Source organism: Pteropus vampyrus, unplaced genomic scaffold (assembly GCF_000151845.1).
Source record: "Pteropus vampyrus isolate Shadow unplaced genomic scaffold, Pvam_2.0 Scaffold283, whole genome shotgun sequence".
In the NCBI taxonomy this organism is placed as follows: domain Eukaryota; kingdom Metazoa; phylum Chordata; class Mammalia; order Chiroptera; family Pteropodidae; genus Pteropus; species Pteropus vampyrus.
In genome coordinates this window covers 1728222-1753279 of record NW_011889064.1, presented here as the reverse complement: position 1 = coordinate 1753279, position 25058 = coordinate 1728222, and the positions used below count along the sequence as shown (strand labels likewise).

General features: G+C 42.3%; 2 protein-coding genes across 14 annotated transcripts in view; both read left to right on the top strand.

The window, feature by feature from the left end:
• The first annotated feature begins 6958 nt into the window (after positions 1-6958).
• Positions 6959-12006, top strand: CDKN1B (cyclin dependent kinase inhibitor 1B). Of its 2 annotated transcripts, XM_011376010.2 has the most exons (3): positions 6959-7925; positions 8427-8556; positions 10683-12006. In XM_011376010.2, exons 1-2 carry the CDS (start codon positions 7451-7453, stop codon positions 8546-8548), a joined length of 597 nt encoding a protein of 198 aa, XP_011374312.1. In that variant the 5' UTR covers positions 6959-7450; the 3' UTR covers positions 8549-8556; positions 10683-12006. The 2 variants fall into 2 exon arrangements, with proteins under 2 accessions (XP_011374312.1, NP_001292124.1); NM_001305195.1 differs by lacking the exon at positions 10683-12006 and having other exon boundaries at positions 7451-7925; positions 8427-8548.
• A 3483-nt stretch (positions 12007-15489) lies between these two features.
• The window catches only part of APOLD1 (apolipoprotein L domain containing 1), a 41481-nt gene continuing 31912 nt past the window's right edge, over positions 15490-25058 (top strand). For 8 of the 12 annotated variants that reach the window (XM_011376007.2, XM_023520883.1, XM_011376002.2 and 5 more), the window contains exon 1: positions 15490-15788. The gene's annotated coding sequence lies outside the window, so the exon portion shown is untranslated. Of the gene's footprint in view, positions 15789-17393; positions 17477-25058 lie in introns of all 12 variants that reach the window. The other 4 variants (XM_023520879.1, XM_023520877.1, XM_011376006.2 and 1 more) reach the window with 2 other exon arrangements.

The following is a 25058-nucleotide window of genomic DNA, read 5'->3' as shown; positions in this document are numbered from 1 at the left end:
AAATTTGTGTAAACTAAAGGCTGAGATCAGAATTGGTGGAGGTTTTCTCCTTCGTGTTTTTACAATGTAAAGAATAGAATGTAGTTTAAAATGGCAAAATGGTAGTAAATATGTTTGTTTATTTGTCCAAATTCCACATACTAGTCACAGAAGTTGTCCACTTATGTTTCAGTCATGGAAATTAGATCATGTATGTGGTCATGAATCCAGGTTTTTCTATTTATTTCTTCTTATTATTTTTCTATAAAACCAGCAATATTGGCAAACCTGCATTTTCTTACTATATTCTACTGGAAAATGAAGATTTTTCTCTAATAAAAATGCCTGATGCATTTTTTTTTTCTGTAAAGTCTGATGATCCCAGTACATCTGTTTAAAACTGTTCTTGAATCCAGTTTCTTTCAAAGATGCTATTTTTCTTTCCAGGAATTTGAATCTCATTTTCCTGAGAACATTTTTTTATGCATAGTGTACTGTAGGCAAATTATGCCAAAGAAGCCTCCAAATCATTTGCAAACCCACCAAGTCATTGCATCTTCTACAAGAATCATCACAATGTACTCTTGACTCAGCTTCAGAAGAGCAGGTCCTAGTGCCCTCTACTATCTTTTGTGGCTTTGGAACACTCAGCCTTCGCTATTCCAAGGCTTCATAAGCAAAAGAGGATAATAGCATTTGTGTTGCAACTGTGGTCTTATAGGGATCAAATGTAATGACACCAGAGAAGCTGCTTTCAAATATGTGAAGTATTGTGCTCATCAGGAATGTCTTGGGTTCAACTAACAGAAACTCATACCAAACTTGGAGCAAAAGAGGGGAAATTGTTTTTATATGCACAGGGCTCTTCCATAGAACTTAAGTGCAGGGAATTAAACCTCATGAGGTACAGGATCTGGAAACTGCAGAGTCTTTGGTTCCAAAGGTTATCTGTCTTTCTAAAACCTGTGGTCTGTCTTCTATACTCCTCTTTGCATGTCTTTTTCTTTCTTCTGACACTCTATAGTCTTTGTCTACATTGCCATCACACATGGCCTGAAGATAGCTTCCTTAAAATGGCTCTTTCCCAAATCTACATTACCATATTAATCTCTAATTTACAGTTTACTAACTGAAGTTTCTGAGACCTGGTTTCAAATGTTCAGGAGAGAGAAATCGGTTGGCCAAGATTAGGTCAGATAAACACCTGTCTCCTCATCTTATCAACTTCAGGAAGAGAATGAGAACAGTGTCACATAATCTGCTGTCTCTCAGCATAAGAGGCTAAGGGAGCAGACTCTTGAGAAGGGAGTGTGGGACAGTGAAGAAACAATGAGTGTTGTGCACCTCAAGTGTGACATAAAAGCACTGAGAACACCACAACCATCCTTATTCCCTTACTTTTGTCATCTTTAATCTACCCAGGATCTGAACTGGCCATATGATCAATGGCACATTTGTAAAGATGGACGAGTCTCAAAGAGCTGCATCCCTTCACATTTATGTGTGAGATTCATATGTCCAATATCATCTCTGTTGCCCTCTTAAGGAACATAACCTCTCATTCTTTCTTTTCTCAAGGGTCCAATTAATTTCAATGCTTAATACTGACTGTATTAAGCCAAATTCTTAATCTTCCCTATTCCCTATCTCCCAAACTTTTCTCTCTGTGTTAGTTAGGATTGACTGTAAAATGCTATGACAAATGGACACAAAATGTAATGGTTTAACAAAATAGAAGTTCATTTTTTCTCTCAGATCAGGTCAGGGCCCCAGGCTGATGGTGGCTCTATCATCAGCATGTGGCTTCTGAGGTTGTACCTTTATAGCCCATAAGAAGAGGAAAGAGGCAGAAGTGGAGGGGTCATGTGACAGGTTTTCTGCACCAGGCCTGGAAGACACATACCACTTTTATTATATTCTGTTGGAAAATACTTAATCACAAGGTCACATTTAACTGCAAAGGAAGCTGGGAAATTTAGTATAGCTAGGTAGCTATATACCCAGTTATAATTTTGATACTAATGAAGAAGGTGAGAATGGATTTTGGTGTCCAGCTAGCAAGCTCTGTTACATCCTACCTCTCTAGTTAGTGGCATTATTCTTTAAAATTCCCAACCTTGAGTCTTTAAAGTCATTCTCCATTCTTCCTTCTCTCCCGAATCCCCTTAACTGTTCTAACTACCTAAGCAACCCCACATTTCAGTCCTTGCTTTCCATTCCCTCCTCCACAGCACTGCTTAAGGCTGTCGAATCTCGTCCTTGAGCAATTGCAATCAGCCTCCCAAATTACCTCCCTGACACAGGAGGCTCATCACACCCCTCCTTTACTCTGCTGTCAGGTTCCCTGGAGAGGCTCATCACACCCATCCTTTACTCTGCTGTCAGGTATCACTTCTGGACATGAACTGATTGTCCAAGACAGCTTGGACATCTTAACAGCTACCTCTTCACTCACTGTCAAGGCTATAAGCACCACATACAAAGCATCAGAAGCTATATCTTTGTAGCTCAGAGGATCACAGTAGAGACTGCCCCTAACTCTCTATTCCAAACCATCTCATCCTAGTCTTGTGGCCCGTGCTTCTATCCTCTTGCCTCACACCAGTACTCTGCCCAGCTTTCAGCTCACAGCTTTTCATTCAGCTCTGTCCCTGGAGACCCTCTCAGGGTCCAGGCTTGCTCTTTGTTCAGGAGACAAGTTTGGACAGTGATCATGTTATTCTTTTCACCAAAAGCAACATCAGTTCCCATTGCTTATGAATAAAACAGATTTTACTTTTTTTAGCATGCCATTGATGGCCTGCCAATGTTGGATCCCATCCCCCAATGATTACCACTACCAATATACCCTTATAATCTTCTTGACACTTTTCTCATCCTTCAAGATCTGACTCATATATCACCTCCTCCATGAAGACTTCCTCTTTTACCTTTTTACTCCATTTTTGTAGTGTGTTCTTCTATGTATTGCTTTCTACCTCTGTGGTTTTTTGTGCACATGCTATCTCCCTGTCTAGGGTGTATACTCCCTAAATACAGAGATTGTGACAGTTATCCTTTTACTCCCCATGCTTCTGAGAATAATGACTTGGGGGTACTTTATACATGCTAATAATGACTTGGGGGTACTTTATACATCACATTATTCCACTTCTTAAGACCTCCTAATGCCCCAGTGGATTCCGTATCACTCACTTAATGACAGAAACCCTACATAGGCCTGCATGGTCTTTTATGATCGGATGTTGCTGTTACCACCCTCCCCTTACTTCTTGCTGTTCCTCCAGCACATCAGACAAGACCTCACCTCAGAGACTTTGCATGTGCTGTTCCCTTGGTAGGGACACTCTTTCTCCAAATATGTGCATGGCGTGCTTTCTCAATTCCTCGGGGCTTCTCTCAAAGGCCACTTTCTCAATGAGGACTTCTTGAACTACTCTATTCACATTGGGACCCTTGCGACATCCTCTTTCCCTCTCCTCTGCTTTCTGTTTCTCCATAGCATGTTTCACCTCCTTATATAAAATGGACTTTCCTCATTTATTGTGTGTCTGTCTTCTCTACCCCTCTTCTAGAATGTAAGCTTCATCCTCATTTAAGTCTGTTTGTTTACCTCTGTATCCCCAGGGCCTAGGATATTGCCTGGCATATCGAAAGCATTCAATAAATATTTGTTGAAAGGAAGTAAGAATAAGCAAATTAATAGGTGTTCAATAAATATTTGTTTAATTGAATGAAAAGTGTCAGAAAGAGATGACTGAAATTTCCAAATTCTAAAAATACGTCTAAATTCAGGAGAATAGTGAAATTGAGTGAAAGCTGCCTTATTATAAACATACTTGAGGAAGGATTAAAATTGTGTACTTGTGGTGGGAGGGGCAACTGAGCAAGGCAATGTGTACCTTTGCGGAGACATTGGGGCTGCACAGCTTTCCCCTCAGAGGGCTGCAGCTGGGAGCCCGGTAACCCCACCCTGCTTGCTCAAACCATGCCATTTGGACACTGTCTTCCACACAGGTGTTTTCTTTTAAGTTATTTTGGTCTTTGCCTCTCTCCCCAGCTTGTGAAAGACGCAGAAATCTTGGGTGGCTTATGGGCATTTCTCAGCTCTAAGTAAGAAACTACCAGGAGTGAAAAATGACAACGAAAACACCCAGGACTAGCTGCTGGGTCTTGGGGAAGCAGAGCCCATTTTAGAGCAGTGCAGAATAGAACTTTCTGTCTTCTACCCAGGCTCCGCCTTTACACTGTTTATCTGAAATGTTTCTCCCCGCCTTACTCTTCTGTAGTCACCTACTTTCTCCGGGAGGATGGCGCTCTGATCAACATGTTCCCTCTTCCCTCCGGGACCCATAGTATTTTTTTTATGCTTCGCTGCTACTACAGCAGACGCCTGCCTTCTCTTTATTTGCTGTACAGTTCTCTGGTGCCTTGACTGTAAACAAAACATTTTAGATCATAGCAAGGTCAACGTAAGCACAGCCTTTCTGCTGGCAGCCAGATGTCTTAAGGTGGTGTGACTGTGACTCTTTTCAAGATTAACAAAGCAACAAAATGGTTCTCCTACATATTAATTGCAGAAAGATACAGCGTGTACAGGGAGTATCTCTTTTCTACTTTTATGTAGGCTATTAATTCCATGAATAAAATCAAACTCTGTGGCAAGGTGTAATATCTCCAGAGTATCTCCATTTACTTATATATAGTGGTTTGTGAATGAATGCATATGAATACATGCTTACATATAATATAGAATTCCTGTGTAGTCCAGCAATTATTTAAAAATTTCAACAATAATGAACTAATTTCAGGGATGGGGTATAAATTATGGGACTGAGGCCTACCTTAACTGTCCTGTGTCTTTCTCTGTCTTCCCCAATCCAGTAAATTAAGTGGGGGCATTAAATGTAGAAAAATAAGATGAGACAGCCTACTTTGATCTCAGGTGAAATATTTTGTCAATCAAGTAGGAAATCCTGACTCTTAAACAAGTTTTGGATACTGCCTCCCTCACTGTTCTCTGTGTAATACCCCTGTCCTTCTGGAATCTGCATTTTAGTTGAACTAGAGGATAGTGATACCAAAGGCCAGTGACAGCTTCATTTAAATATCAGTGACCACAGGCCATATCAAGGAAACATCTGCAGGCAGCCCAAGACATGAGAAGAAGCCATTTTGGATCATTTGTAAGAGAGGAGGACCTGCAGATTACAGCACAGGTGAATCTAGACAAAAACCTGAACCAGTTGGGACCATCAGGAAGGAAAGAAACAAAATGAACCAGCCTGAGAGAGGAGACCTGCGATCTAATCCCAGCTCTGCTACGGACTGGATATATGTGTTCTCGGATGGGAATCCCCCTCTCTGAGTCTTAATTTCCTCAGCAGTAAAAAGAGAGTGGAGAACTGTAGGGTTCCGAAGGTCCCTTCCAGCTCTAACATTCTGGAGTGTATGAGATGAGGCAGGCACACAGAGAGGAAAACAATATGTGGTTAAGAAAACAAGTTAAAAATCAAACTCATCTTTAGCATATATGCATAAGAAAACATCGCTGCTGTGGACTATTAGAACTGAAGATCAATCAGTTTCTAGTAAAATATATTAACTTTGGCCCAAACCAAGATTATATGTATTGGGGGAGTGGGGCGGGAGTGAGGCAGTTGAAGACCCACTGAGATCTGTCTGAGAGGTGACAGCCCTGCCCATGCTGTTTCAACTTCCACCGCTGTGCTCAAGACCAAATTGACAGGTAAATTTCAGGTTGCCAAGGGAAGCAGAGAAATGCCTGAATATAGTATCAGTCGGGAAGACATGGTTGTGGTGGTTTTATAAATCACTTTGTAATCTGGACTTTCAGATTATTTTCACCCTTCAACTACTTGTAACCCTCTAAAGGCATATCACTTGCATCTGAATGTTGTTCTGAGTAGGAGGGAGCAGTGAATCTGGTGGGAGAGAAAGGTAGGGGGAGGAAGCAGCTGTTATTTGGCGGTGGGACTCAGGAGACTGCTACAACCTGGGAAAGAACTGAAAAATACAGAGGCGAGTTCCCACACGCAGCCCATGTCAAGGGCCTTAACTGTGCTTGGGAAGCAAGAACCTGGGCCCGGGATAGAACTTCGCTTTCGAAAACTATGTATGTCTGAGACAGCGACAAAGTTTATTAGAGACTTGGGAGACTAGTCGATTTTTTTTATCTTGAAATCTTATTTTTATTGATGGAGAGGTTAGGTTCAGAGTACACAGTATTATAAATGCTGCGCCTACTCCAGGCTAATTTATAGAAAGACGTTCGCCCTGGCTTCTTTTCTCAGCCCCCTGCCTCCCCTAGAATAGCAGAGACTTCTAGGTTAGGGGTGAGCTAACCATTGTCCACCCCCGGCTAAGGCACCCAAGCAGGGGGGCTCCCAGCCCCTCGGCCAAAATTTCCCCGCCTCCTCCGCAGTGCAAGAAGTTGGGGCAGCGGGTGAGAGCCCAGCTGCGGGCAGACCTTCCACTTTCAGCCTCCGCCCCGCAGCTGCCCGCAGTGCGGGTAAAACAAGATCGCCGCCGAGGCGCACAACGAGCTGCCAGCAACCTTCGAGGTCCTCTGGTCCAGCCCCTCGGTTTCCCCGGCGAGTAGCGGGAGGTCTGGGCTTCGAAACCGCAGCGCGCCCGCCAGCGCCGCGCCGGGACCAGAACCCAAGGTCCCGCCGCCCAGGCTCCTCCCCAGCTTCCCGGCCGTTTGGCTAGTTTGTTTGTCTTATTTTTAATTTCTCCGAGGCCAGCCAGAGCAGGTTTGTTGGCAGCAGTACACCTCCAGCAATCACGCGACCAGCCAATCTCCCGGCGGCGCCCTCGGAGTCGGCGCGCTCCGCAAGGCGGGGAGGCGGCGGGACCGCGCCCGGGCCACCTTAAGGCCGCGCTCGCCAGCCCCGGCTGGGCGGCTCCCGGCGCCGCGACCAATGGATCTCCTCCTCTGTTTAAATAGACTTGCGGTGTCAATCACTTTCTTCTTCGTCAGCCTCCCTTCCACCGCCATATTGGGCAACTAAAAAAAGGGGGCTCGTCTTTTCGGGGTGTTTTTCTCCCCTTCCCCTCTCCCTACTTTCTCGCCGCTCCGCGACTCTGACGCCGGCAAGGTTTGGAGAGCCGCTCGGTTCGCAGGACCCGCGGGCTTGCACCAGCCTGGACTTGGACTGGCTTTGCCACCCCCGCCTCTTGCCTCTCCCCTCCCCTCCCCGCCCTCCCGCTCGCCTGTACACTTGATCTGTGGAGACTTTGGGCCGCCTGGCCCGGGCTTCCCCTCACCCCTCCCCAGACCCAGCGCGCTCCTGACGCTCGCCAGTTACTTGTCGGGGTTTGTTTTTCTTGGCTCCAGGGCAGTCGCAGGGCTTATAAGAGGGGTACGGGCTGGGTCGGGGCGTTTTGTTTTGTTCGGTTTTGTTTTCCGAGAGCGCGCGAGAGGCAGTTGTAAAGACCCGAGAGGAAGATGTCAAACGTGCGAGTGTCTAACGGGAGTCCGAGCTTGGAGCGGATGGACGCCAGACAGGCGGAGTACCCCAAGCCCTCCGCCTGCAGAAACCTCTTCGGCCCCGTGAATCACGAAGAGTTAACCCGGGACTTGGAGAAGCACTGCCGAGACATGGAAGAGGCAAGCCAGCGCAAGTGGAATTTTGATTTTCAGAATCACAAGCCCCTGGAGGGCAAATACGAGTGGCAGGAGGTGGAAAAGAGTAGCTTGCCCGAGTTCTACTACAGACCCCCGCGGCCACCCAAAGGCGCCTGCAAGGTGCCCGCGCAGGAGAGCCAGGATGTCAGCGGGAACCGCCAGGCGGTGCCTTTAATTGGGTCTCAGGCAAACTCAGAGGACACGCACTTGGTAGACCAAAAAACTGATGCATCGGACAGCCAGACGGGCTTAGCCGAGCCGTGCACTGGGATAAGGAAGCGACCTGCAACAGACGGTAATGACCCTCTCAAAACCATAAAACGTCTTGCCTGCTTGGGGGGTCTTAAACTCTCAGCTTTCTTTTCGGCGTATTCTGATGTAGCTTTTTGGGAGCGCACTTTCGTAATCTTAGGCTGTGAGTGCTATCTGACTGCCTGTCTGTTTATGATTTGTAAGTCAGAGGCCTGAGATTTTATTATCTGATAATTTCACTAACCAAAAACATCGCACTTTCCCCCGGCTAGCCGGCGGTAGGTATGTGACTACGTTGGGATGTTTATCAGCGGCCTCTCTCTTCGCTATGCAGAGAGAGCTTTGGGCGTAGCAAACACTGTTATGTGAAAACAACCTCATTTTGTGCCCTTAAAGGCCACTCGGAATGACGGGTCCAGGATTGTGGGTGGAGGTGGTGGGTTTTTCATCCTCTGACTATTGGGCCAACTTCTGTCAGCCATTGTTTTTTCCTGATAAAGATTGTTTGTGTGTGTTCTTTTAAAAAATTCCTTCTTGTCCTTAGATGCCTCTCCTCAAAACAAAAGAGCCAACAGAACAGAAGAAAATGTGTCAGATGCTTCCCCAAACGCAGGTTCGGTGGAGCAGACGCCCAAGAAGCCGGGCCTCAGAAGACGTCAAACGTAAACTGCTCGGTGGGTTGATTTCTAGGAGCAAAAAGCTGACACCCAAATTGGGCTGCAGGAACTCCGTGGGCTTTCAGACCCCAAGATACCCATCTCAGTGGTTGTTGGCAGCTTAGTGCTTGTGGGTTTTTGTTTTATGTTTTATGAAGTCAAAAAAGTAGGAATTGGAACTTAAAAAAAAAAAAGGAATTGGGAAAGCTGGGAATCACTATAGGGATACTATCTTTCTAAACAGTTTCCACGTCCTGAGATCATTTTCCCTTGAAACTCAAAGTGACTGGAGCAAATGTTCCTGGCGAGTACTTGTAACCAGGGCCCTGTGGGTAGGTCAGTTCCCTGTGAGTCTCACCAAAACATACTGGGAACAATAGGTTCTTTCCCCATCTGAACAAGAACTGGGGTATGCTTCGGTCCCACTTCATGAGAATTCATTTTCCAGAGATTCAAGTTGAGTCAGTAACATATTTTGGGCCATACGTGAAAAAATGGTAAATGAGTGATTAAATTTAAATTTTGAGGTAATCATTAGGTACAAATGGCTCATATTTGGTAAATCAAACGGTTAAGAATGTAAAGAGAGGTATGTTGTGTTCTTTTATTTTTATCATTTTCGTAACATTTCCCCTATTTTCTGGTAAGTTTTAGGGACAGAGAAGGAAACTTCCTTCATATTTAAAAAAAAACAAAATAGAAAGCTTAAAAATACTAAGGTTCCTACAGAATTTCCGATAACACTGAAGTTTGCAAAGCAGAAGTTAAATTAACTCTGCCAGAGTAAGCAGTCCAGGAACACGTCAGCATGTGTATGCTAATCTTACTAGAACAGGATGATTTGGATGTTTGTAGGGGAAATGGATAGTAGATAGTAGGCCCAGCAGGATGGATCTACCCCACACAAGGGTAGTGGAGATTTTTCTATCTACTAAAATCTGATCAACATGAATAGCTAATTTGAATAATTTGGCCCCCAGCTTTACATGGATTGGTTATCCATAACGACCAAAGTATGTGTACTAATAGTCTGTAAACTTCTTACAGACAAGACTGTGACCTTTTATTTCCAAAACACACTTGTAGCCTAGCATATAAAGAGATCTTAATAGATGTTATTAACTTTTTAAATCCTCACTTATAAAAATTAAAAAATTAAAGAACCATAGGGATTAAGGTGGGATTCGTTTGTTGTTTTTAAATCATAATGTCACACATATGACAACATACATCTGATATTTTCAGAGCTTATATAAAATAGCACTATAGAACCTTTATATTACAGCAGTACATGAAGTGGGAAAATTGGATGAAAAATTGTTCTGATGTAATCTTTCCACCTGCAGCTATTGTTGTTTTGTGACTTGTGGCCTAGCTCATCAGATGAGCCACAGTGACTCAGACTGGATTTTGACCGGGCCCCATTCTGACATAGAGAGGCATTTGTTAGTAAATATTGCCAGTTCAGAGAATACTAGAAATAGTTGTAATGCCTTATTCAGAAGCATTCATGTATATATTCTGCATATGACTAAGAAACTAGAATATTTGGGGGGAAAAAAAAAGTTAATAGAATTTTCTTTGGAGAGCCTTTCCTTTATATGTTATATTTTCAATTGTTTTTCAAATTTAGGAAATTTTGCCACTCTTAAGTGTTACAGTTTCTTAATTTTCCTATCTCTGTTCTTTCTCACCATCTTTGACCCTGATTCTCTAGACCAGGGTTTCTCAACGTCTGCACTATTGACATTTTGGTCCAAATAATTTTTTGTTTTGGGAGGCTGTCCCATGCATTGTAGAATGTTTGGCAGCATCCCTGGCCTCTTCCAGATGCCAACAGCATTTTCCTTCCCCCAGTGTGTCAACCAAAAATGTCTCTAAACATTGCCAAATGTCCCGTGGGGGGCAAAATTGCCCAGTCTTGAGAACAACTACTGTAGACAAAAGTACACAACACAGAGGAGAGCAAAAATCCAGTGAAGGAAACGTTGGATGTAGATGTTTATAGTCATCAACTTTTAGTATGTACTTTCTTTTCCGTCTCTCAGGTGTTTCCCAACTACAAAGTGACAAAATAATTCCTGTACTTTATTGGTAATGTTATTCTAGGGCTTTTCTCCTAATTCTTCTTGTTTCTTTTGCAGAAATGAGAGTATGTTTCCTTGTTTATCAGATACATCATGGCTTGATGAAGCAAGGAAGATATGAATTAAAAATTTTGAATATGTATCACCAACTCCATGCAACGGAAGTCCAGTATAAGCACTGAAAAGGAACAACACAATAACACTAAAATTTTAGGCACTCTTAAATGATCTGCCTCTAAAAGCATTGGATGTAGCATTGTGCAATTAGGTTTTTCCTTATTTGCTTCATTGTACTACCTGTGTGTAAATAGTTTTTACCTTCTATGTAGCACATAAACTTTGGGGGAAGGGAGGGCAGGGTGGGGCTGAGGAATTGGCATGGGAGCTTGCTTTAATTTAGAGCAAGGAGAAAAATATTTGACTTGCACGAAAAGAAGCAGTTCTTGGGGAGGGTTTGAATTGTATTCTTTAAAGATGTAATGTCCCTTTCAGTGAGAACTGATACTTCATTTTAATCATCCAAATTTGAACGGTGGCTACAAATAATTGCTATTTATTTTTATACAAAGCTTTCTCATTTGGGAGCTCTGATCATTCCATTATGTAGCAGCAGATGGCTTTTAAAAAAAAACAAAACTATCCTACTTAGTGCTCCCCCCAAACCCCTAAAAACTGAAATTTACCAGTTAATTATTCAGCAGTTAGGGAATCACTCTAGGTAATTCTGGGCAAAAATCTGGGGTGTATGAGGGTAGTTCTGAATGCTCAGAATCAACCATCTAATTTTTATCAGATTTGTTGAGAAAACGTCTGAATTTTCTTTTCATTTTGGGCTGTGTAGACAGTCAAAATAATTCTAAATCCTTGGGTATTTTTTAAAGATCTCTAATTTCACATTAATGAAATGCTTTTAAATTTAAGGCTTCTCATTCTAGTTGTTAATTTGTTAAACCAAAAGAAAGTGGTGTTTTTAAAGGAAAGTGTGTATAGAAAAGACCACGTGGTATAAGTGAAATGGATACTACATCTTTAAACAGTATTTTTACATTGCCTGTGTATTTGTATGAAACAAAACCATTTGAAGTGTACCTGTGTACATAACTCTGTAAAGACACTGAAAAATTATACTAACTTATTTATGTTAAAAAGATTTTTTTTTTTTTTAATCTAGACAATATACAAGCCAAAGTGGCATGTTTTGTGCATTTGTAAATGCTGTATTGGGTAGAGTAGATTTTCCCCTCTTCTGTTAAATAATATGGCTATGCTTAAAAGGTTGCATACTGAGCCAAGTATAATTTTTTGTAATGTGTGAAAAAGATACCAATTATTGTTACACATCAAGCAATCAATAAAGAAAACTTCCATAGCTATTCATTGAGTTGAGCTGTCCTGTGCTTTACTAAGCTTGAGGTATTTCGACCTGGCATTCTAGCCAAATTTACACAAAAATAATATGACGTGGCAAATATCTAGATAATTCAGGCCCATGACACAGATGATGTTTATGTAGGTCTGAAGGTAGTAGTCAATATTTTCCACATAGTTCTGTATGGGTGGACAAAGCTTTAGAGATAAAAACTAGAAAAGCCACATATTCATATAAAGGTTGTCAAAGTCTCCATTAGTTCAAATATTTGTCTTCTAGGATATGAATGCGTCAGAACTGAAAATTCTTATATAAGTGTACACTGATCACACATTTGCAGGATTGAAAATGAAAGTAACATTGGTGACTTCTCTAAATTCTGTATTTACACATGCAAAGTGTGAGCAATTAGAGCAATTGGTTGGACCATGTAATCTATACCTCTTGTCCAAATATTCAGATATATAGGTCCTTTAGAAAATGGCACAAATTCCACACTAATTTAGATAAAATAGGTATTCTTCAAATTAAGCTGGTCATACACAAATTCCTAAATTTCCTGATTATAATATATACAGCCAGAAACTGGTTTATCTAAATAACAAACCTGAGGGTTTTCAGTCTCCATATCCATATAGCAGAAGATATTTTTTACTTAAATAAGAAAAAAAAGATTTTAAAGTCAGATTTACTGAAATGATTCCTGTAATTTCACATTCTCTTAAAAAATGCGGTTAAGGTGTAAAAGTAAATTTTTTTTTCTAGGAATCTACAAATAGTTAAATCGCGAAAATCTGAATTTGGGTTAAATTGTTTCCCGCAAATAGTTACATTTACATTGTTGCACCCCAAAAAGGGGCTCTAAACAAGATAGTTTCAACTTATATTGACCGAAGTTGCTTTTTTTTTTTTTTTTTTTAAAGCAGGGTTGACTCTCTACAGCTGCCGGGAAGAGAAAAGTAGGTCCTTTGCTGGCTCGGCTATATCTTCCAAGTAGGTATTATTTTAATTAAAGACTAAAAGGTGTTTTTGTGATTCTATTCAAAACACGCATACAGGGTGTTTTTCAGGAAGACACTGAGAAAGCAAGAAAAACAATTCAAAATGGGGAGGAAGGAGTCGAAAGTCAGGAAATAATGAAATAAAATTAGTTTCTCTGAGCCAAAATGGGTCTTTTTAAAAAAGTGTCACTAACAGAGGGGGAAAATCCTCTTAATTGCCGCATGTACCCCATTTTCCTTTCCTAAAGAGGCATCTTTAACGAGAATTTTTAGAGATTGTTTTAGGAGTGCTGGGCCAGGAAGCAGTGGATGCTGGCCGCGCCAGACACGTTCACAGGAACGCAGTACCTAAGTCGCCGGGTCGATCCATTACATTTCTGTGTCAAGTCTCTAAATGCGTCCCCGCAATTCGGAGCGTCCTCTCCCCAGCGCAGAGCTGAGGCGCCAGCCGCGGGCGTCCCTCCGAGGGGACCCGGCAGCCGGCAGCAGCCACCCACTGCCCGCTACCCAGGCCACTGCGCCGTCGTCTCCCCAAACCTCTCCTCGGCCTGGCGCCCGCCCGCCGCGTCAGTTGCGGGGTCGGGCTGGCTGGCGCCTCAGGAAGAAAAAGCCATCAAGTCTGGTTTCCCATCTGAAACTTGCAGCTCCGGCACCGCACAGGTCGCTGCGCCAGTTCCCGCGCCCCGGGCGCCCGCAGGCGGTTGAGGACGGTTGCGCCTAGGCCAGCGCAACGGGGCTGGACGGTTTCTCAGAAACTTGCCTCCCTCATCATCTGTCCTCTGGGCTAGGAAGCGAAAGCCCCCGGTCTTCTCCGCAAACAGACCCTCCCCATCGGTACCCTGCCAACTCCAGAGCAGCGGGGGGATCTGAGCGAAAGGGAGAACCTTTCGGAATTCGTGGACCCTCCAGGGTAGCAGCCCGCTCCCACCCCCACTCCGAGCTCCAATGATCCGCAGCCCCGCGCATTTCGAAAGGTTCCTCGCTCGCTGGCGCAAAGGAGGGCCGCAGCGGCGCGCGAAAAGCCGAGCGCCACCGCCGCTTGCGGGGGTCGCTTCCTCCCTTCCACCCGGTTTGCGAAGTACCCCCATCGTTGCCCAGCACGGAGGACTGGGGCTAGAAAGAGCTAGGAAAATGTGGGTCCACGGGCGTGACTGGGGGACGGAGGGTACCGTGGAAACCAACAGGAGCGGGGCGGGCGGCCTTTCAGCCACCGTGCGCCCACCACCCCGGCCGCGCCGAGCGACCTTTCCCGGCGGCGTGGAACGCTGCCTTCGCCATTTCATCCTCATCATCGTTAGCGTCGACACTTGCTCTTCATAAGGTTTTTCAGATAGAAAAGGGTGTTTTAAGAGCTCGTCTAAGCTCTCCGGTCTGTTTTTCAGAGTATGCATTTAAAAAAACTGCCATCTCTTTCACCTGAGCCACACCCTACGCTCACTCCCCTCCCTCCTGGCCAAATTGAAGGTAAAAATCCTGCAAGCGAAGCGGGGGTGGGGTGGGGAAAAAAAGACCTACGGTCATGCTAAGAACCCCCCTCCCGGCGAGGAGAACCTCAGGGATCCTGGCTCACGTGGGGTTGGGATGGGGTGGGGTCAGCCTCGGTCGGACCCGCCAGAACCGAAAATGTTGTATTTACACGCAAACTCAAGTCTGTGTGTGTGTCCCCACCCGCGAACCAGGCCTGTCTTGCGTGGGGACAAAGAGTAGGCAGGAATCAGAGACTAAGATACAAAAAGAAATTGCCTTGGGTTGGGCGCTAAACATCGACGCGCCTCAAAAGGGACGTGAAGAAAAGGCAAGGAGAAGGCGCGCGGCGGGCCCGGCCCGGGGGATTGCATCACTGCAGCTCCTCCGCCAGAAAATGGGCTCCGAACCGCGGCCACCATCATGGCGCTCGCGCCGGGCCGCGCTTCCCGCGCGCCTTCCCAGAGCGCTCGGGCCACGGCCACCGAGGCTCCAGACAGCGTTTTACAAACATTTCCTCTCTCGCGCTCGCGCGCGCGCACCTATCCTCCACCCCTCCTTCCTTTTGTATGCGTGTGTGTGTGTGTGTGTGTGTGTGTGTGTGTGTGTGTGCACGCGCGTGTGCGCGCGCGCGTCTGTGTGTGTGGACAGGAGAACTTGAAGATTGTTTTTTTCCTCTCTTTTTTTTCTCTCCCGTGCTGGTGGTTGTAAACTTGATTGGCATTGGCTGCGCCCACTGACCCCTGCGCCGAGTCCACTGAAGATTTAAGGTGGACCCGAGATGCTGCAGCTACATGCGTAGTCTCGCGCCTGAGTTGGTTTTGGAGGAAAAAAAGCCCCGAACCAAGCGCCCGCCGCGTTTTTACGCATCCCCTGCGGTACAGCCCCCGCGCGCCCCGCGCGCCCCGCCCGCCACCCGCTTCCTCCGCCCACCTCCCGCTTCTTCCCCATTGGCCAGCGAGTGAAGTTTGAATTTTTTTTTGATACTTGTTTTCTTGTGAAAAATATACTACCCAGATTGTGTGGCGAAACCCGCTTTGGCGGCGGGAGGTGCGGTGTTCAGCTGGTTTTGTGGAAACGGGAGGGAAGAGAATGGGTGGAGCTTCTGTCTCAAAATTTTCCCCGGGAGTGCGGTTGACAGTGTATAGGCGGGCGGCGGAGCGTGGGGCAGCAGTCAACAACCCTGAGAAGCTTCCGCGGGGATAGAGATGTAGTATAATACGTGAATGGATGTCCAGGGTGTGCCGTTTCACCGGCTGCTGGCCAGCGGTACTAGGGAGGCGCTGGCAGGAGCCCTGGCGAGGATGCACCTTCCCCTGCCTTGGAAAGGTAGAATTGGGGAGGGTGGGAGCGTGACGGTGGCCTGAGAAAGAACACCTCACTACCGGGGCGGGGGGACGGGGCACAGAAATGCAAATACAAGCAAAAATGTATTGTTTCAGGAGCCACCCAATCAGAATTCACCCTAATGCAGGCAGTAGGTGTCATTTTTACTGAATTTAAAAAAGTTTTCTGTCTCTGATTTCCAAGAGTGTTTTTCAGTAAGGAAAAGGTTAAAACAAAATTGAGAGGGAATAAGCCTTTGAAAATGCCTTTGATTTCTGGATCTGAAAATTAGTTCTTGTAATAAAGTAGTTTAAGATTTAGGATAACGTTATTTGTATTGCAGATTAAATGCAATGTACTCTCCTTCATTTATTATAACCCAATTATGTCTTATTTTACTGTGAAAAAATTTAAATATCAAATTATTATCGAAATTACTGAACTGGCAGATTAGTGAAGTTAGCATATATGCATAGTTTTTTTTTTTTTGACTGTTAATTCTGTTGCAGTGTAGCTGACGATTTGAACCAGATGTCTAGCCCCACCCAGTCTAACAGTTCCTTTCCCAACCTACCCGCCCATTTTTTAGTTCTTAACTCCCCCAGTACTTCCTAGCCCAACTAACCCAACTAAGCTCCTCAGACCACCATAAACCAACCTGTTTGTGCCCTTAGCAAGGACTTTTTTGAGTTAAGATTGCCCCCAAATAGACTGGTTCGCCTCAGGAAGCAGTGAGCTCATTATCTCTGGAAGTGTGAGCCAAGCACTAGTCTGGGTGACCCCTTGATTTGTAGAAAAGATTAAAATATCAAGCTAATATTAGGACTCGAGATTTTTAAAGTCTGTTCCAGACCCTTGAGATACTGTATTTACAACGTCGGAGTTTCTGGACTTCTACTAAATTAAGCAATTTTCCTTGTTCATTTCCACTCTCTAGAGTTATATTGTCTAATACGGTAGCCAGAAACCATATGTGGCTGTTGAGTGCTTGAATATTGCTAGTCCAAATTGAGATGTGCTGTAGTGTGACATAAATGCCAAGTTTCCAAGAATTAGTATGAAAAATAATGTTGAATATCTCAATTTTTTATACTGATTGCACGTTGAAAGAATACTTTTGATATATTAGGCTAAATAAAAATATTATTAAATTTAATTTCATCTCTTTCTTTTTATTGTGTGGTGACCAGACAATTTTAATTTACAAATGTGACTCACATTATATTTCTATTGAACATTGCTGTTCTAGACCAACATGGTAACTTGAAGTCCCGTCTTTGAGATTGGTAGCTGATAATACTAAATTGGTGGTAACTTCTAGCTGCCATCCTAACTTCCTAAGTTAAATCAGGCTCAAACTCAGCCTCTGGAACCTTTAAAAATAATTCTGCCAACACCTAACACCTACCATTTAATCTTTAACACTTGGTGGTGGTTTTAAGCCCAGACTATGGAAATACTGTATAAATATGTCTGATTAAGTCAGACTCGATCTCAGGTTTCTACATTTTGTAAATAGAGCAACTGGGAGTCCAGTATATTAGGAATGACTCAAAACAATGTAAACCCCAAAGCCTCCATTGGTGACTTTGTATGACCATTCTTCAGCAGCCTGGAAGGTGGTGGAGAGATGGGGCGGAGTTCTCATTTTAAGATTGTGTCTCTAACAGAAGATGTCAATAAATGGAAAGGTATGTCATGTTCTTGAATAGAAATATTCAACATGATAAAGATGGCAGTCAATTTATACCTTTCGAATTAAATTTATTCCTTTATATTAAATTCTAGGAAGTTCTGATCATCCCATTTCATTCCATTATTTTATCAGTTTCAGCACTCAGGACCAAATTATTTCAATTACTATAAATTTAGAATGTTTTTATTTCTGGTAGCACTAACCCTGCGCGCCCCACAAGTCCCTTTTTTCAGAATGTTCCTGACTTCTTTTGCTTGCCTTTTTTCTCCGTATGAATTTAAAATGAATTTGCCTAGTTGCAAATATAATTTCTATTGGCATTAAAAATAATAATAATAATGAAGTGGTATCCTCATCTCATACTTATACCAGGTTAAATTCCTGAAGGATTTAAGAGTGAAATATGAAAAAAATGAAGCCATAGACATACCAGAAGGAACCTCAGAAGATTTTTAAAAACATAATATCAGAGTGGGGAAGGTCTGACAGAAACATAGAATCTATAAAATAAAATATTGGTAGATTTGATGACATAGAAATAAAAGTGTTTTGTGTGGCAAAACCTGCCATAGCAAAGTGGATAGAATGACATGGGGGTGAGAGCTGTACCACAATGTGAGTGTATCTAATACCACTGAACACTGCACTTAAAAATGGTTTAAATGATAAATTTTACATTATGTGTAATTATAATAGTAAATAACTACTGGAAAAAAATTTTTAAAGTTCAACCACGTTCCTTCCAAGAGAATCTCACAGTGTTCTGGGTCCCATCCTTTGTGCAACAGACACTGGTACAGTGGTTTGACTTCAAACTCTGGGATCAGACTGCTTGGGTTTGAGTCTCAGTTACCTAACTTAATGCTTGTAAGACTTTTTGCAAGTAACTTCATCTTTTAAAGTTTCTATTTCTTTGGCTATATAATGAGGATGCTTATAGTTCTCTCATAGAGTTATTAAAACGATCCAGCTAGATAATGTATGTGAGTACTTAGCACAGTAACTGGTATATAATAAATAATAACCATTATCTATTTATGAACAATATAATTAACAGAGGCATTTAGTTCTTATTTTGGATTCTCAAGTAAGCACAACTAGAACGATAGTAACCTTGTAAATATGTTTTCTCATTTTTAAATACTGCTGTTATTACTTTTAAGAACATGATTTTTATTGGACATTTAATAAACAGAATTAATATGTTGCAAAAAATGGTCAAAAGGGTAAATTTTATGATATGTATATTTTACCACATTGTTTAAAAAAGCTTAAAAATTAAGGCATTTTTTGAGTTTAGGGCCATCTGCAATTGTTTCAGAAAGGACCTGGTAGAGATTTGTTTGTGCTACTAAATCACTAACACACCCATACACAAAGACAGTGCAAACTAGGAAAAATGTTTGCAACTCATATATCAAAGGGCTAATTCCCCTGGTAAATAGTGTCTATAAATCAATGAGAAAAAGCAAACAAACCAATAGAAAAATAAGCAAAAGCTATGAACACAGTTTTCAGAAAAGAAAATACAAAAGGCTTCTAAAATGTAAAAACATGTACACTTGCAGTTTGAAACTATCGGGATATAAATTATACACAGAATACATAAATTTATTACATAGAGTTACAATTGGTGCCAGTCAGATACAAAGGTGGCCATTATCCTTTATTGATAGTTTAACTTTTGCTTTTCTCTTTTATATCCAAGGCCGAGTGATTTTTTTTTTTTTTCCGGCTTCATTGGTGACCAGAGAAGCAAAGAGTTTGCATGTGTGGAAGCCATGACTACCTTTCAAGTTCAGTGTAAAATTTCTCTCATCCAAACATTAATATTTAGCTTACTGGCATTATCTTACCCTTAGAAATCTCCTGGATCAGCCTCTTAAAGCAAGTACAATAACCTTTCTTGACACATCTCGTCCATTCCTATTTTTAATGCCTGGTCATCGGCCAATAATCTGACGCTCTCCAAAATCATTACTTTATTCTAGCTTTTCTTTCAAGCTCTCTATTCTCTTAATTTATTATGTGATAAATATGAAATGTCAAGTCAGTGAAGTGAGAGTATACGATGGAGTAAACGGTGTTAGGTTATAGCTAACCATGTGGGAAAATGTTAAATCCCTCCTACACCACACACACATACATATCATACATATTGTATTTTATATTCTGTACTGTGGCTTTGCTCTTTGATTTAGCAGTTCTACCAATTTACTTTTGGGAAGTGATCAGATGTGTAACTAAATATGCATTTACCAACAAGATCATTGTAAACTTATATATTAGACTTTAAGAAGAAACAAAAAAGTAAACAATGAAGCAACATTTTCTTAGATATAGGATTAAAGGATTGATTATTTAATTGAACCAACAATAGTAGATCCAAGAATGATGCAGATGGCAGCCATTAAAATACTCCAGGTAGCTTTATTAATATGAATATATTATTATATTAATATATTATATTATTATGTATATATTATTATATATTAATATGAAAAGTCCATAATATTAAATTAGGCACAGAACAATATTTATGGTATGACTCTATTTTTGTAAAAAAAAAAAAAAATTTAATTCACAAATATATGCATAGAACAGGCCTGAAAGGTTACTCCTCATATTAATAGTTTTAATTTCTGAGCATAGAATTATGAAGAGACTTTCATTTTATTCATTTAAGTATTGGTTAATTTTTTAATAATGGATTATAACAAGAATAAAACAAAGATATTTCAAATTTAAAAAATAATTATCCTTATAATTCTTGAACTCAAAATAAGTTTCTCTTTGTGTCTCACATATAGCCTCTCTTCTCAGACATAAGCAGAGAACAAGTCAATTCTGTAATTCATTTCCCCTCCATTTTTTTGTTTGTAGTTTCAGATGTCATTCAATCCATATATGAATTATGAGGAGTGTGTGTGTTTAGGTACACGGTTTTGCTTCCAGGGCACATAAGCAAGGCATAAATGTCACCCCATTAACTCAGGGATATCTTAATAAACCATGGAAAATTGAGCCTATTCCATCTTTTTGCCACATGGGATCCTGTTGGTAACATTATCCCAAACCTCACATTCCATGATCTCTGGCATTTGGCACACCCCAGGATTCTGCCTGGAATTCAACAGCTCAACTCCTTGCTCTTAGTTTAGTTACTTAGGACATAGTGCTGGGGAGATTGTTTTAAATTTCAAGTTAGCAGACCCTTCTTGAGCTGTCCACTCTCCATGGGACTGACCTGGCCAAATCTTAGAATCTCAGAATATGGGAAATCACTGCATCCAATCTTCATTTTATAGATGAGGAAATCCTAAAACCTGATTTCCTGTGAAGTGGGGAAATTAAACAAGATGATTTATAGGTTCCTCTTGGCTTACAATTCTGTGATTCGTTTCCTAGTCAAGATCACGCAGTCCATCCCTGCGGATCAGGTTTCTTCCAGGGAAGCTAGATTCTTGATTTTTGGCTGCAAAGCACATATTCACAGGGTAAGACGATAGTACAATAGTGTTGGCCGAAGAGTGAACATTTATTATCTTACTAGAAAAAAGCATGTGAAAATAACTTAGTGGTTGTTTAGTGGTACCAAACACTGCCTTATTGTTGTATGCACACTTGTGGAGCCCCTGCTAAGGGCCAGGCTCTGTGTCTTCAACTTGACAAACAGGAACTCTGCCCTCATGCAGCTCCAGGCTGTTGGATGGAGATGGACAAGGAATTCTAGCCATAATCATTTAATGGTATTTAGGTGAGTGTTCTGAAGGATTAGATCTCTGAAGGGACCAGCTTTGTGCTCCTACAAAGGTGTCCAGCTGAGGGAGCAAGCAGGGGCTGAAATCCAGATTCTCCCTAGGCCAGCTTGTGTTCACCCAAAAGAAATGAGCCTTTTAAAGAAGTCCGTCCTCCACGCAGTGCCTTCTGCAGTTTGCTGAAAGCTCCCTGTGTTGTAGTGGCCCCCCGCCTGTAGAGTTTGAAACTGGAGGCCTGTCCTAGTGGTGGGGGCTAGTAAGTGCCTCCTAAGGAAATGACCTTCAAACTGAGACCTGGAGGCTGAGCAGGAGTTAACCAGTTGATGACAGCAGGGAAAAAAGGGCAATCCAGGCAAAGCACAACCCAAGGCCCCAAGTCTGGCAAGGACTCTAGGGAAGTGAGAGAAGGTGCTTGTGGCGGGGATGCCGTGAATCAAGGGCAGTAGGAACGGTGCTGTGATTGGAGTGGTGGGAAAGTCCAGATGGTGACGGGCCTTCTAAACCACCTTAGGAATTTTGGACTTCAAAAGCAATGGAAAGTCTTTGGATAATGGAAGAGAGCGACTTGAGCAGCTTCAATTAAACTCGCTTATTTCCTCATTTGATCTTATTCTAGTGAAAACCCTTAGTCTTGTTTTGGGATCATTCCCATAGGTTGTAGGGAAGTTTAGGCTTGCACTTTTCTATTTCTTCACAAACACATTGTAAAAAATATTTTAAAACTCTGGGTATATGATTTTTCAGTAAGTGAAGGGCATATGAAGTCTTTGGACCATCAGAACAGCTATTGATCACAACCGATATATTTCAGGTTTGAAGGAGGAGTCAAGCAAGCACCATGCTGGGTGTCTGTCTGCGGATGGGCGGGGCTGAACAAGCCCGTCTCACCACGTCTGCTCCTCCTCACCACCGGTTTTAGCTTGCAACCTCTTTGCATTGTCATAATGAGCCGATTGCTTGTGTCATTTTAGGAGCAGCCCATGTTTTGCCCTTTGCCCGCACAGCTGATGTGAATCTTCTAAGCAAGTGAACAGCTTAGGGATGAAAACTGAATCATTTTCTTCAAAATAGCACAGCATTTTAGTCTTCAGTTTTACTGAGCAACTGGATTTATTGGTCACGAACCCTTTGGCCAAAGGATTAACTATTTATTTGGTTTTGGGAAGAGACTTCAGAAGAGGGATAACAAAAATAACCCACAGGGATTTTTTTTTTTAATTGAAGATTAGTAAAAGAGCGACCTCTGCTGGGTACAGTGGTATAACAACCTAGAGTTGGTCTGTGACCCAACCAGAAGCTGTCCTTTAAGTTAGCAGCAAATCGATTGCTCGCTGTTCATTTCCTCACCTACCAACTCATATTCTTTAGAGCTAATCTAAGTGACCTATAATTCTCAAGCCTAATGGCAGTTGTTTCTGTCTTTAGGAAATGTCTTAGTTTTTCATATTTCTCAAAAATTATAACTCTAAATTATTAGCCTCGGCCCAAACAAGACCTGAAATAACTCTTGCATTTTATCTTCTTTGTTTCTTGTCTCTCTTCTGCCCTTCACCTCCCCTCCACCAGTAAAAGCAAATAAAACAAATCTTCACTCAAAAGAGAGTACTGCTGATAGAAAGGAAGGAGAGAATTTAGCGCTTATCTCTAGCATCTCCTCAAATGGATATCCAGGCTTGGGGCCCAGGGTTGGGGTCATATACCTGAGAAGAGCTATAAATTATATTAATCTTAATGATTAGTATAGCCATGGGAATGTGGGTGCACAATAGTAGAGTGAGAGTCGGTGAATGGGAGACTGAATCCTTGAGAATGTAGAGGGTGGTTAGGTAGGAAGAGAAAGGGGAAGGTCTCCTTGTGACCTTATGTTTGTCAACGGCGATGATGATGAGTGTCTACCATGTGCCAGGACCTGGGCCAAGCACTTTATATACCTTTCTTCTGCTTCTTGCTTTGCCTCTCACTTCACAATCTTAAGAACATCTTTGGGAAAAAGTGAAGAACTTAGGGTAAAGTATGGTAAGAACTTAGAACAAGGCCTGCATAAAAATAATAGTTATAAAATAATAGTTCACTATTTTATGATATTTTTTACTCTGGAGTATGCTGCAACTCCTACACATGAGAAGAGGCCTTCCCCAGGCTTGCTACAGTTAAGTCCTAAACTTCTAAAGCACAAGTCCTGGCCCTCTGGAGCAGAGCAGCAGAGAAGCCACTTTGGTTTGGCACATTGTTTCTGCACAATGGCTCCAACGTCCTGCCTTCCTGTGTCTAACTGACTCTTCTTAAATGTTCATTCTCATATTTGCAACAACCTCTTCCGGACTGTCTAAAGCTTGAGCTATTAGTATCAAGCGATGATCTTTTTAATACTGTTAAGAAACTTGAAATCATAAACCCCTTCTTTAAGAAAATAGGCCCAGAGAAGTTAGTGGCCCAAGGTTACCCACCTAGGGGGCTGCTGAGGCAGGACTGGAACCTGGAGCTCCTGGATTTTTGATGTAGCACCTTCTGTATGGCATGCATACTGTCCTTGGTCTGCATTGTGCAACAGATGGTTTTTACTTGTACTTCCTGCCCTTCTTGGGTTGCCTGTCACCTCCCTTTTCTAAGCCCTCTATCCCTTCCTGCTGTGCACAGGTAACCTGGGCCCATTAGTACAGCCGCCAGGCAGCTTCTCTGACCAGCCCGAGCAGCTTTTCCTCCCTCTCCTAAACTTATTTATTCTGTTTGGGCCTTGTTAGGGCACTAATAAATCACTTGACTCACAAATTTACTGAAAGATGTTCGTAGACTTCTATCCTCTGAAATGACTGTCGATCTTGGCATTTCTGTGCTATTTAATTGTGTTGAGTATTTTCGTGTATGCTTTAAGTTTGTATATGCCTTATACTTACTCGAACTCTCCCCATTCCCTCAGCATAATACAGTGCCTTTTTACTGGAAATAGTTTCTTAACCCAACAGAATAAATCTCTAACTCTGGGAATTTCTGGCACTATGGCAAGCTGATTAGATAGATATTTTAAAGCAGGATGTCCTTTAAGAGTTTCAGATTATATCTTATAATTTCTAATATGGCACTGTGGGTATATTATTAAAATTTACTAAAGTTTTATGGGTGATAAATCACCCTACTTCAGTAAAGCCACAGAATTAATTTGTTCATGGATCCAGCAGTTATTTAAGGAGTGCTCATGAAGTATACTGGACTGCGTTGGGCCTTGAAGGCATTGGCAAAGAAGTTTGACATCTGCCTGTCTGTCCCCTTCTGGCTCCCTAGAAGGTAGATAAGATGGATGCAACTTGAGGAGACAGCCTTTGTTCCCAAGGATAGACAGTGCATTGTGGAGCGGAAAGATACAGGAACTATAGGCGATGCCACATCAGCTCTGCATTGCTTATCTCCAGAATTCTTTTACAGAAAAGAAAAATAAACTTTTATCTTGCTCAAGCCACTATTATTTCTGGGCTCTGTTACTAGCTGCCAAATGCAAATCTTAACTGATATAGAAGTCCTTGAGGATTTTTGAGCAAGGCAGGGATTCTGATTGGTAGCTTTGCAAGAGACGGAGTCAGAGAGGTGGGTGTTCCGGGGCATACAAAGAGATAAAGTTGGCTTGGCAGGTGGGGACAGATAGGGTGGGGAGACTTTGAGTGAGAAGAATGTACATCTTGCACAGGGTCATCGATTTCAGATTTTTTTCCCAGGACACTTCTGCTAAACTCCTATTATACAGTGGTTATTTAACTATGTAGTTATCGAGTAATTTGCATTCTGCTATTGTCAAGTGACATGAAAGCTAGGTAGTTTGAGAAAATG

Bases quoted from the DNA above. Each gene is read 5' to 3' on its own strand.
- CDKN1B (XM_011376010.2), top strand. From the start codon at position 7,451: ATGTCAAACGTGCGAGTGTCTAACGGGAGTCCGAGCTTGGAGCGGATG. The intron at 7,926-8,426 runs GTAATGACCCTC...TCTTGTCCTTAG, and splicing joins GAAGCGACCTGCAACAGACG to ATGCCTCTCCTCAAAACAAA.